This window comes from Pygoscelis adeliae, unplaced genomic scaffold (genome assembly GCF_000699105.1).
Source record: "Pygoscelis adeliae isolate BGI_AS28 unplaced genomic scaffold, ASM69910v1 Scaffold89, whole genome shotgun sequence".
Classification (NCBI taxonomy): domain Eukaryota; kingdom Metazoa; phylum Chordata; class Aves; order Sphenisciformes; family Spheniscidae; genus Pygoscelis; species Pygoscelis adeliae.
The window spans coordinates 68,248-81,940 of NW_008825559.1; the positions used below are offsets into that span (position 1 = coordinate 68,248).

At 43.2% G+C, this 13,693-nt stretch overlaps 1 protein-coding gene across 1 annotated transcript in view; it reads right to left on the reverse strand.

Annotated features, from left to right (window-relative positions):
• DTNB (dystrobrevin, beta) overlaps positions 1–13,693 on the reverse strand; it is a 198,699-nt gene that overhangs the window by 49,376 nt on the left and 135,630 nt on the right. The window contains exons 13-14 of the mRNA XM_009332341.1: positions 10,746–10,842; positions 3,685–3,705 (exon numbers count right to left, since the gene is read on the reverse strand). Coding sequence (XP_009330616.1) covers positions 3,685–3,705; positions 10,746–10,842 — 118 coding nt within the window. The remainder of the gene's footprint in view (positions 1–3,684; positions 3,706–10,745; positions 10,843–13,693) is intronic.

The following is a 13,693-nucleotide window of genomic DNA, read 5'->3' on the forward strand; positions in this document are numbered from 1 at the left end:
CAAGCCATTCAAAATGGCCATGCTAACCTGGACACCTTCAGCCCCTGGAATACAGTGTACGTTGTCTCGGTTAAATGCGGAATGAATGAGATGGCTTTTTGTTCAGGAAGCCTTTTTTGCTTGCCAAGCAACTTCCTTGAACATAGCCAAGAAAGCTGATCCTCTTTGACCCATCTCTGTAAATCTTACTAGCAATATGGAGAAGGCAGAATGGGACTTACAGCCTTAGCAGTGAAGGGAAATCAGAAATTCGTAACGTGGATGCTGATGCTACTGCTCTTGATGTTCTGCCAGTCCTGAATCAGTCATTGTTATTCTGCCTGTTATTTACGTTAACCCTTCACGTAAATTCATGTTGCCATCACATAATCAATCTGTCTTGTCAAGGGTTGAGAGAATCATCACTTCAGATCACTAAGACACTTGGGCCTTCTCTTCCACAGGACCCAGACGGTGCTCCACATTTTCCCTCACATGTGGTCCTGCTGTTTCTGGACTAGTTCGTAGATCTTTGTGAGGTACTAACCAGACTAGGCTCTTCTCCTCTAACTTCTTTTTCCTAGTCAGATGCTTGCGGACATGAGGATGGGGCTGGCTGAGCACACAGAAGACTGGTACCCTTTCCTAGCTACTGTAGGGTTTTATACACATGTAGAGGGAAGACACGACACCAGAGCCACCAAAACTGGTTCTCAAGGTTCTCAAGGCCAAAGGGATGTTTCACAATATTTTTAAAGTTTTTCAGTTGGCTGTGTTTCTTTAACTGTCACAGACATTCAGCCCTTTATTCAAGTATTTCTGTTATTGGAGTACATGGATGACCATGAAATCCTGAAGACGTTTGGAAGCCAGTGTATGCTCCAATGAATTCTTCTGGACTTCAAGCTGGAGATACGCCATTACCTCCCTTCCAGAATAGTGCAGATACCAATACAGTGTGTGATGTGTAGGGTTGTTATCAGCCACATGAAGTCCAGCTGGAGGCCAGTTACCATTGGTGTGCCTCAAGGTTTGATACTGGAGTCAGTACCGTTTAACATCTTCAGTAATGACCTAGGCGATAGGACAGCACGCACCCTCAACAAGTTTGCAGACAACGCAAAACTGGGAGGAGTGGTTGATACACCAGATGGCTGTGCTGCCATTCAGAGGGACCTTGAAGCATTGGAGAAATGGGCAGATAGGGATCTCATCAAGTTCAACACAGGGTGCAAAGTCCTGCTCCTGTGAAGGAATAACCCTGTGCATCAAGTGCACTCTGGGGGCTGACTGGCTGGAAAGCAGCTTGGCAGAAAAAAACGCTGGGGTCCTGCAAAGAAGTTGAACATGAGCCAGCAATGTACCCTTCCAGCAAAGAAAGTCAACAGCATCCTGGGCTGTGCTGGGAAGAGCATTGGTAGCAGGTCAAGGGAGGTGATCCTTCCCCTCAACTCAGCACTGGTGAGGCTGCATCTGGAGTGTTCGACCCCGTTCTAGACAATCCAGTACAAGAAAGATTTGGAGCAAGGCTGGATCCAGCAAGTCCAAGGAAGAGCCAAAAAGATGATTAAGGAACCAGTGTATCCACCATATGAGGAGAGGCTGAAGGACCTGGGACTGTTTAGCTTCAAGAAGAGGAGGCTCAGGGGGATCTCATCAATGCATACAAAGCCCTAGTGGAAGAAAGTAAAGAAAACAGAGCCAGACCCTTCCCTGTGGTATTCAGTGAAAGGACCAGAGGCAATGAATGGAAATATAGGCACAAATGGAAATATAGGAAATTCTGTTTAAAAATAAAGAAAAAACTTCCTTACGGAGAGGGTGGTGAAGCACTAGAACCAGTTGCCCATTAAGGTTGTGGAGTCTCCATCTTTGGAGATACTCAAAACCTGATGGGACAAGTTCCTGAGCAGCCTGCTCTAGCTGACCCTGCTTTGAGCACGGGGGGTGGACTAGATGATCTCCAGAGCTGCCTTCCCACCTCAGCTGTTCTGTGAAACACGGTGTGTTTCTCAGCCAGGTGGAGCATTGTATCCTGGGACTTCCAGCTTTTTCAGGCTGCACCTTTATAGCCAAGAGGAGAGCAATGTCAAACTACTTCAGTCCATGCAAATGTAAGGATGTAAAGTTTCAATTCTTACACATCAGTAATGCATCCTTTGGTTGGTCAAAATCTTCCTTCTTGAGTTTTAAATCCTTTTTTGCTCATTCACCATCGATTCCAACAGAATGGGACTGGGCAGTGAAACAATGTGTTGACATTATTTTAGCAGTCAGTTTTGCTTCTCTTATCCTCCTCCTAACATCGTATTCCAGGGAAAGAAGGGAGGTAAAATTGGGCAAATTCTTCCTTTGATCTCATATTTACCCTTTTTCTTTATCCATAACCAAGATGAACAGCACAGCACAGGAAAAATGAGCTAACATAATGCTGCATTTCCACGCAGATGATTATTCCTAGCAATGATGCTGGGTAAGAGAGTGATATATGATATGGCATTCCACTTGCACAGTTAGAAGTTGGAGGACAGGGACGGTGGTGTCTTGGTTGTTTTCCTTCCTCCAGGAAATTCCTTAAAGATCGCTGCCACGTGCTGCAATCTGGTCCCTTCATAAGCCAAGGAATTTCTGCAAGGTGCCTTAGCAAATCCAGGGATAAATCTTCACTGGCAGCATCAACTAAAGATGAACTGGGCTCCAACAGAAGATGCACACTTACCACCATCTTCTTCTTAAATTGATGACAGAACTTTAATAAAAGGCCATCCAGGAGTCACCAAAAGCCAATTTCAGCACATGTAGCACTGAAGCGATTTCAGCAATAGAAGTTACCCAGAAATATATATTTCCTTACAAAAAATAAGTCACCAGAATTTCCAATTCATGTATGCAATATCCAATTTGTGTATCTGATTAACAACATGTAAAAAACCCCCAACAATGGGAAACACAGGATTAATCTTCATTAAAGCTTTGTGTCTAAAGAAAACCATGTTTGAATATGCTGAAAATTTGTTCTGCTGGAGAGAAGACATTGAACATCTGGCTATTTCCGAGAAAAGCAAAAGGGCTCCCTCTGGAGTGGATTCCGAAATTAACACAGGATTCAGATTTTAATAGGCGGGCAATGAAAATGAAAATCAGTAACAAAGCAAATGCATTCTTGTCTCCTGTTAGTTTACTCATCCTGTTTACAACGAGCATACTGGGATTAATTCAAGGAGACTATATCATGACTGAATGATATGGATCCATGCCCAGAATATTAAGTCATTAATTAGTTTTCATGCATGGACTTGTATGTGGCAAGGAGGCAAATTAAAGGATTCCTGAAGAGACAAGAAAGCTTTCTTGGCATGTAAAATACTCCAAAGAATTTCCAACAAAATAAATTATGAAGCCAGCTGAGAATCCACATTTTCAACCCTGGATGGTCATGCACAATTCCATAAAAACCTAATGAATACAGCCACCGGTTGTGTACCCATGGCAATAAACATAATTTGAAAAGGAGAGAGGAATAACTTTACGGACATATACAAAAACATGCTCTACTGGAAACTGATAAAGGCTGCTTTCAAATTTACAAGTGAGAAAGACCCCATGTTCCCATGGTTTATTTGCACACAAGCCAATTAACAGAAAATTGTTTTCATGCAGAAAGAAAAAAAGAGTTAGATCACCTACAAAGTGAAGTCAACTTACTGCCTGCTTTTGCTCTTCTTCCTGTATATGTTGGCAAAAGAAAAAGGTGAAGAGAGAAACAGGATAGATTAATTATCATATGAAAAGGAAACACACACACAAAATGCACAACAGACCCAATGGAAGAACAGAGCATGGCAAATTGTAGAAACATCTGCAGACACTAAAGGAAACAAGGACGTTAGACACAAGAGCCGTGGTGGGAAAGCAAAGGTGCCATTTGTTCCACTCTCAGAAGAAGACTCTTGTCTAAAATGGCCTTCAGTGTTGGGATGGATATCACAGTATGGATATCTTGGATATAGGATAGGATATCCAGTGGATATCTTTTCTTTTATGCAAAACCTTTACTGGCTTCTCTTCCTACCCCGGACTCAGAAATGCCTCCCTAGCTGTCCTCAAGGCAAGCAATATCAGACTACCGTCCTCTGAAGTCTGGAAACACCATCTGGAGTGTGCAACCGCTGCACGGCATTCGGTTCCCTGCGTGCACAAATCTGCCACCGCAGAGACCCAAACCGTCATAACCTGAGAGGCAAAATATCACCTTTTTGGTCAGAGAGTGCCCGTTGCCACCGGGCCTGCAGGGACCTCTGCAGATGGGATTCAAAAGGGCAAAGTAACGAGCGGCGGGCACGCGGGTCTGGAATGGGAGGGGAGAAACTGGGAGGTAAAAGCACCAAAGATGCGGAGTAAGGACGAAGATGCAGAGAAAACATTTTCCTTTGCTGCAATGCAACGTTTGTCAGTGCGGATCACTACTAATTTGAAAGACCAAAAAAGGCAAAATATGGATGAATTTATTCTCTTTTGAAGCAGAGAAACATACACTGTGATCCTGCTGGGGCAGTGGGGTCACATTCTGACTTCAACTATATGAGCATTCCTAGGAACGAGCAAAATATCACACAGTTGAGAGTTTCTTTCATAATTCAAAAGTTTTCATAGATTTTGTCCTTGCATATATAACCACCATTATGAGTCCTGCGGGCTCTTCTGTCTGCGGGCTCGGTTGTGTGGAGAAGCACGGCAGTTGTGGTGCAGGTAGCAACACTGTGCATTAAGAGAAAGGCTGGCAGCATGTTTTTGATGACTCTCATGTACGCAGAAATAGCAATTACAGCTTTTTTAGGGTCAGTGTGTGTCCCCTCCCACGGTGGCTTTGCAGGGACTGCCAGTGCGGAGGGCAGCAGGACCACTGGTCAGCACGTCTCCCCAGAAATTCAGGTCATGGAATTAAAATTCACGGAATAAAAGCTCCTTCTGGCCTTGAAATCCATGAACTCATTTATCCACCTTCCCTCATTTATTTCCCGTCTGAGCAGGATTAACCTGAACCTGTCCCTTAATTTAGAGCAGCTTCTTCTCACTGACCACTGCACTAAAAGATGGTTTCCTAACTGTGCGCCGAGGGCACTACAGAGATATCTGGGAACGACTGCAGAGCATTCCACGTTCCTGAGCAGATACTTTCGTTTTTTTCTCCCAAGACTTGGTGTTCTTTCAGGTGCGTATTTCGGCACTGGGGTAGTGGATGCAGGGTATGGCCCCGCTGAGCCGCGGCTCAGCGTCAGCTGCGGAGGCCAGTGCTGCCCTCCCCACACTCCCACACGTTCCCAGTTCCTCCTACCGGCACTGGGACTCGCAGGACCAGACGGTAAGCCAGGTCAGGGGTAAGATCTTAAATGATCTCCACTCTACAAAAAAAGTTGTTAGCTTGAAAAATGAGGCTTTAGCATTAACTACAGATGTGAAAAAAAATCTCAGGAGGCGTGGAGCTTTGCTAGAAGGACTGCGCGGTTATTAGATAAATCATCAAATCAGCTAGTGAGGAAATTACCATTGAGGAAATGGGAAAAGTGAAATGGGATATGTCTGCTGAATATCCGTTTAGCTGAAAGGAAAAGCCCTGCATGACGGCAGACAATCATCACTGCCGACTACTTATTAGAAGAGTGCCAGCTAATGGCACTAGGTGTATTACAGAAGACTTCGGGAGAAAAGGGAAAGCTAAGCCAACGGCCTGGATGAGGAAAAGAGGATAAAAAATATTGGAAGAAAGTCGCTGACGACAGTACTGATGGGTCACTGGCCACCGTTCAGCCCAGACGGACAGGCTGCCCTCACGTGCAAGGGGCTTGATCTGCTTAACTAAAGACTGGCTGGAGCGGCCAGGAGGACAAGAGATTAGCAGCCAAGGGGAGCCCTACGGTGGCCACTGCAGCAGCCCTGCAGACTCAGAGGCTACAGTATCAAACACAATTGTGCAAGGGCCTGTCCTCTGGCATGATCTGCACACGTCCATGCTGTTAAAACCCCTTATCACCCCAATTGGGGTGGCCTTATGCAAACTGCCCCCCAGGAACGGGTCTGGGCACCTGAACACCTCTGGGTGGTGGTGGGAGGTGGTTTGGGAAAGCACTGGTAGCTCTGACCCAAAGGCACGTCTGCGACCACGCCAACAGCAGAGCAGGTAGGTAAGTGCCTGTCCAAGGAACGCGGTCTGGCACTGACGAGCTCACCCGGACGGGTACAGCTGCACTCACAAGTGCATGGGACAACACAGCAGAAGATACCGATGACAGCACTTAGTGAAGAGCTGCATGACCAGAACTCCTCCTTCGGGGAAAACCAGCAACAAATCCCTGTAACTGAAACCTCCTAACAGGAGCGTCAACACATGTCAGCAGTAAGATGTGGGAGGACACTCGATGCAAAACCCAACCTTAACTCTAAATTGCAACGGCGTGGGTGGGTCACTGTGCGGGCTAATAAACATCAGAGCAGGACACTAATCACTAATCAGAGGTTTTGATCACCTCTGCACTAGCAACCAGAATAGTCGAGGGCCTTTCTCGGCTCTGAGGCCAACTATCACAGCATGGCTCGCCATGGGAAAAATGGATGAACCTCCAGAGAACAACCATCTCCTTCCAAAACCAGGCTTTCCTCTCTCTCCTTTTTTTACAGAGGGAGCTGAGGTACCAAACTTTCAGATAACCAAAGTTAGCTAAGCTGAATCCAGCTCTAAATGGTGAAATGAAGGCAGCATTAAAAATGTAAAAAATACTGCATAAGAAAATGGAAAAAACCATAAAAGCTTAACAGCTGATGTAAATTATAAATGAAAATTTTTGAACTGCACCAAATGATGAGAGAAGCTAAAACTTTGCGGGAAAAATTCATGTCTGGCCTGACTAAAACCACCAAAAAGGAGACTTTGAAATGAACACAAATACCAGAAACAAAACAAAGCCTTGAGGTGGTGTGTACTGCTTCTTGATAGTCATGGTAAAATTCTTAATATGGGAAGAGGAATTAGTACTTCTGTTCTGTGTTTGACTAATAGTACTTTCCCCTTATAGTTTCTACCAGCAAACAGTGAAGTACTTTCCACTAATTATGATAAAAGGTGTTAAAAAGTATCTACTAGGAATAATATTTTTAGATCAGCAGGCCTGGGTAGCTTGCAGCTGGGATTCTTAAAATAATTACATGAGGAGTTATACGGTCCAGTGAAAGTAATCTTTAATAGATCTTGGAATACCCAGGACGGGAATGTGCTGTGTTGCACTGATATTCAAAAAGGGAGGTAAGACAACTTAAATAAGCATAAACATCCTACCCTGTCATTAATTTATTCAAAGTAACAGAAATGCTGATACAAGACTCAACTAATAAGTAATATACGAAGCATTATAACTTAACGGAAAAGACGTCTTGCCAGATAAATCTGATTTTGTTATTTGAATGTATTACAAGTTTGGCCTCTAAAGGAACTGCACAGATGTAATATATTTTCGTATCTGCAGTTCCTTTAGAGGCCAAACTTGTAATACATTGTGATTAACCAGTTAGCACTATACAAAATAAACAAAGCATGGGGTAAGATCTGGATAACTGACAGCTTTCAAAAAGCACTCACTGGTGCAGAAAGGCACAAAAAGGAAAACAGCGATGAAGGGTGACGAAACTCCTCCTGTAACTCTCTGCAAAGTGTTGCTAAGATTCAGAGAAGAATTCAACGTACAGGTGTTTTTTTTTTTCCCAATTTAAAAAATTATATTAAAAATCTGGAGAAGGCAAAGAAATCAACCATAAAAAATACTGAAGTACAATACTGTGAAAAGCTCAGAAAAGCTCTACCTGTTTAGCTGATTTAAAAAAGAAGATTGAGAAGTGCCTTCACTGAGATGAGTAAGTAACTGCGTAGGAAAAAAAACAGGGGTGCTGAAGTACTTCTTAATTTAATGGAGGGAGAACCACATGTACCAAAGCCAATGGGTGTAAACTGAAGCTAAATACATTAAAACTGAAAACGAGGCATAAATTTTTAACTGTGCAAGCAAATTTGCATTGGCAGTGAATTTTCCATTTTTGATTTCTTCAGTTCAAGAACAGATGTCTTTCTGGAAGATGCTTTAATCAAAGAGAAGCTGCCAGGCTCCATAGAAAGCTAAGAAGGAGAAATGCAAAGAACCATATTATGCAACATGTAGAACCAAATAATTACGATAGTCACAGGCTCGTAGGATAACTCAGGTTGGAAGGGACCTCAGGCGGTCTCAAGTCCAGCCTCCTACCGGGAACAGGGTCAAGTGAACTTTCTTGAACAGGGTCAAGTGAAATTTCTTTTCTGAAAGAGTGGTTAAACCTTGGACCAGGCTGCCCAGGGAAGTGGTGGAGTCACCATCCCTGGAAGTATTTAAAAAACGGGTAGATGAGGCGCTTAGGGACATGGTTCAGTGGGCATGGGGGTGTTGGGTTGATGGTTGGACTCGATGATCTTGGAGGTCTCTTCCAACCTTAATGATTCTATGATTCTATGAAGTGAATCTCAGACCAGGTTGCTTAGAGCCCTATCCAGTTGGGTCTTGAAAAACCTCCAAGGACGGAGACAGCACAACCTCTCTGGGCCCCTGTTCCACTGCTCGAGCATCCTCACGGGGAAGAAGTTTCTCCTTATATCCAGTCCTATTGGCCCTTACAGTTTTTAAACAATTTTGGGAACTGGGAGAGTTAATTAAAAGACACTAGATTTATAAATGAAAAGTCTAGTAAGAGCCAGCTTCTAAACTAACCTTCTGTTTAATACAGTCTAGAAGATTTCATTAAAGATTCTGTCAAGCTCATAATTGAACTGCATGATTCAACTTAGCGAATGGGTCCTAAAAACATTACTTTATCACATGTGAGTCAGCTACGGTTCCCTTCCCTCTGCTGCAATCCTCTTTCCTCCCTCCTATGTCTCCCCAGCTGCAGCACCTGCCGCTTGTGCTCGTGCTCTCTTCCCTCTGCCATACCCTGCAGTAGCCCCCGTGCCCTCCTCATCGCTGTCTTACCGACACCGATATCCTCTGCTGCTCCACGCAATGCCACGTTCACGTGTCCGGCCAGTCGGGCAAGAGGAAACACACACTGTTTGGGCAGCTGGGAGATGCGAGTATGATGGCCAAGCAGGCAGAGGCGGCAGGCGTGCTGCCTGCCTGCGTTTTTGCCTGGTGGGTGGGCAAAGCTCTGCAGGTTGCTCTGCAGCCCGCGTGTTGTACAGCTTCAGAGCAAGACGGTCCACCTGGCCTCCAAGGCTTTCGAGGTGGAAGAGCAGAAAGCCAGGCCAGACGACAGAACAGCCGTTCACCCTAATGAGATGACAGCATTTACACCAGGTCGTGTTTGGGAGAATTAATGTGTGAAGGCTTATGAGTGCTTTGAAAATAATAGGGTCTACAGAAAACTCACACCAGAGCTTGTCACCATGTTAAAGGAGATGTCCAAACTGACTTTGTTGTAAAGAGGCTTCTCGAATGTGTGCAAGAAAAAGTTTAAAACGCTCAGACTGTGGCCATCTGAACCACGAAGAATCAAACTGTTTCTGATGCAATGACTTTTTATACTTTCCTAAATCTGTAATTCAGTTTTGGATGCCCATTTTCAGAGATATCACACTTCAACTTACAAAGGTTTCGAGTCTGAAGAAATAAAGGTGAATTTATCAAGTGATTGTCTTCAATATTTTTAACAGGCCGAACAGGAAAAAATTACAGTGTGCAGAACCAGACTTAAAAAAACCCAATTACTTCCCAAATACTAATACTAACGATGTGCTCATCTGCACAGGGAAGCTAAATAAAACAGGCACCTCTGAAGAGTATTCGATCATAGCCTCTTGTATATATATTCTTATTCGAGAATGCAAGTCTAATCTGAAGGCTGACTGCACTTTAGATTTACAGGCGATGTGAATTCATTATCACTTTCAAGTGCAGACAGGCTCTAAATTTTTCTGGAAGATGTGCCTAACCTATAGATCTGTTAATCTATAAATCCCCGCGCTGCTCCTGTCAGGTCATTGCTGTGGTCTCTCTCCCGCTCCTTCCATTGCCTATAGTATCATTGTTGCTTCTCGTCTTAGACCAAAACCTCTTTGAGTACGGACAATGTCTTGCCGTTCACTTTACAGAGAGGCTCTTGTCCAATTTAGAGAACGGAAAGAATAAATGCATAATAGTATTTCAGACTATAGTCATCAACTACGAGCTCAACTCTAGCAGGACTCTATAAAAAAACAAAAGGACCCTCATCAGAAGTCCAAACAATAACAGGTACTGTAGATCAGAGCCAACGCCATCGTACTCCACAGACATCGCGGGGTTAGCATAATACCACCTGGTGAAACACAGCACCGTGCCCCTGGGGAGTCGTGTTCTGTATTGCAGTGAACACAGTTTCCAGTTTATTTTCCAGTTAAAGTTGGAAGAACTGAATTATTACCCGGAACAGCATGCAGCTGATTACCAAATCAAATACTTCTTTAAAGCCTTCCAAATCTTACGGGTTCTTGATATTTTAACCAAAGCAGCAGCCTGTGAACCTGAATACCCATTACCATCGGCACCAATACGCAGAGCCAGTACGGAAATGACTTTTTGCAAATTCCTTCTATTCCTCGTGAAGTATTTATAACGGTACGACAGCAAGGCAGGAATCTCGGAGCAGCAACAGTGAATTCCTGACCTGGGGAAGAGAAGGATGCACTGCATTTCTGACAGGAGATGGCTTACTTTGAGCAGTTTCATCAGCCCTTCAAGCTGCACCATCAGTTCTCTTCTGCTTTCTTGAAGTGCAGACATCCTCTGCTCTAATTCATCCTTTCTCTGTCTGTTCAAATTACATGAAAAAAAAGAGTCACAAAATAAACATTGGGTATTGCAAAACCACTTCAGGAAATTCACCCATATAACTGTGTCTTTGGTTTTCATCACTCCCCCCCGCTTCCAATTTAAAAAAACAGAGCAAAGTACAGTACAATGACCATGAAACCTATATATAACAATCAGGCTTTTCACTTAAAATCCAGAAATCAACGCTCAACACCTTGGTAGTAGGAAGCCCTTTTCAAGAGCACTGCATTTTGAGAAAAAAACCACACTTTTTTCTTCCTTTTCAGAACTCTTTTAACACCAGACCCTCCCTCCTATGGGAGGAAAGACAGACAGAAAAAAAAAAAAAAAGAGGAGAAAAGGCTGCAGATGTTTGGAAAGGAAAAGCTATCACCTGTCTGGATGGAGACTGGGCAGAGCTATTTCTGTCCACCAGTGTGACGCATAATCTTTGACATATCTGCTGTACCAGAACCCAGGTAACAAGAAAAGGAGATAAGAAGTGACCTTCCCTTTCCTTGGCATCAGAAAACCACTGTATTTCTACAGATGCCTATCTGTGAGATATTTAAGGAAATACGACTGGTTTTATTTTCTATTTAAAAAAAATAAAGAAGTGACTAATATAAGGAGAAATTCAAAGATGAACTGTCCACATGTCAGAAGTTCAGTATCTTATATGATTTAAGAAATGCTGGGCCCCACAAATCACAAAAAAACCCCCAGATTAGACAGGCTTATTTATTCATCTACTGTTATTTCTGTGAACATAATAATGTCTTAATCCAAAGATAAAGGCACCACATATCATAGACTGAATTTTTAAATGTCTTAGATTCTATCTATGTTCTCATGTGATATACTACAGATAAATCATTCTGGGAATTTTAATAACCAACTAGTTTTAGAAACACCAATTGGACATCAGCATCTGGAAGAGAAACAGGCCATTTACTTAGTCTGAACACGTCTGTTGAGCATGGCTTGCTTTCATTGTGGTGACGTGAAAATGGCATACCATAAGCATACACCCCAACCAGAAAACTGCTAAGACAGCGTAACAGAATTAACTTGTTTCTACTCTGGTTCTTGAAAGGACAGATTAACTATCCTGAGTATCTCTTTCAACACCTTTTTGTATTTTGAAGAATGTGGTTATTAAATGCTGGAACATATAACAAAAATAAGGCAATAAAGAGAAGATTACACATGCCTGGTCACCTAGCATGTGTTAAAAACCCACCATGGACATAGCTTTATCTGTCTATACGGTCCTTTTTCTCTCTCTAGGTCAGTTCAAAGTCCGTAGCTTTTATCCTATAGTTATTTAATATAACACTCTGGTTAACAACTACAAATAATGTAAAAATCAACATATTAAATAAGTATAGCTCTCCAAATGTAGTTGTTAATGAAGAATCAACATCAACGCGTATGTCTGATTTTGGCTGATGTTATTCAATTTCTTCTTCAATGACCTCCAGTGAAGAAAGAGGAGGTACTGTTTGTCAAGGACAAAGGGTGTTAAATGCTTAAAAAAAAAGATATGACAGCCCCTAGGGACAAGTGGAGAGATGCCGTTTGAGGCATACGCCTGGGGCAAACGGCTCCCTGGCACCTGGGTATGAACGAGCATCCTGTGGACTTGCAAGCAGAAGCAGCCAAGCCCACCTGCGTTACAAGGCAGGGATCTGCAAGGACGACGGATCCAGCCGTGCTTTTTCCAAGGTTACTCTTGCCAGCAGCGTGGTAGAGCTGGCTCATCTTTACGGGCTGTGTTGTCTGCAGATTTTTAAACCTGGGACACGCTGATTTTCCATGGATTACCTTTCTCATGCTTTCACAGCCTAAATTCTACACAGCAACTGAGATAATTTGGTAACACGTGCTTAGATATAATCCAAGGCAAGGTCATCGCATAGTGCTCACGCAGGCTTGGGGAACGTCTCCTCGCTAGCTGTGACTTCGTGAAGTACTTTCGCATCACAGATAACCTGCTAATTGTGAACTTCCAGTGTGATGTTATGCAGTCAAGAAAACGAATGTGCATTTTGAATTTATTAATGAGAGTGATGTTTGGTGGTAAGAAAGCCAACACTAGTTCTATCTATAGCACCAGTGAGACCACGTATGAGATACTGCAGCCAGTATACTCCAGCCTATATATAGAAGAGATGCAGAGGACTTGGAGAGAACCTGACAGCAAGCTAAAGGGGTAGCTGGAGATCTGGCAAACCTGCTTTATGGAGAAACTGAAGAAGTTCAAGCTATTTACGCAAGATGAGGTTAAGAGGGGAGGGAATCAAAATCTCTAAATACTCACACACAAAGAGGAATTTTGAAAAAGGCCTTTTTAGCCCAGTAGACAAAAGCACGGGGAAACACAAGGTTTGGAAAACGGCTCTAGGCTTATGAAGGTTAGAAATAACGTGCACACTTCTAGTCCACTGAGCACAGACGAGGCACAGAAATTAACTGATGATCACATTAACAGTGTCGGGGGACATGGTGTTCTTTCCATCTCTAAAATGAAAGCCTGAACGTCTGTCTTGCATGGATGCTGTAGCCCGGTCAAAAAGGGTTCTGTAGGAGCGCTGCAGGGAGAAATTTCCCAGCCTGTGTTACATAGAAGGCCAGACTGGACAATCATGATGACTTGACAGGCTTTACATGCTTAATTCAACCTTTTTTTTCTTTCGTAACTCTTCTATTTGCCAGTGGTGTTTGCATATTTGAAGGCCAGAAATGGCTACAATGATCATTCACCTTTTTTCTCTTCAGCAAAATACAGGCCCTCTAATTCCTCCTGGTTAGCTCCGTTTTGTTCCCAGTAACCTGTATTTTTGGAA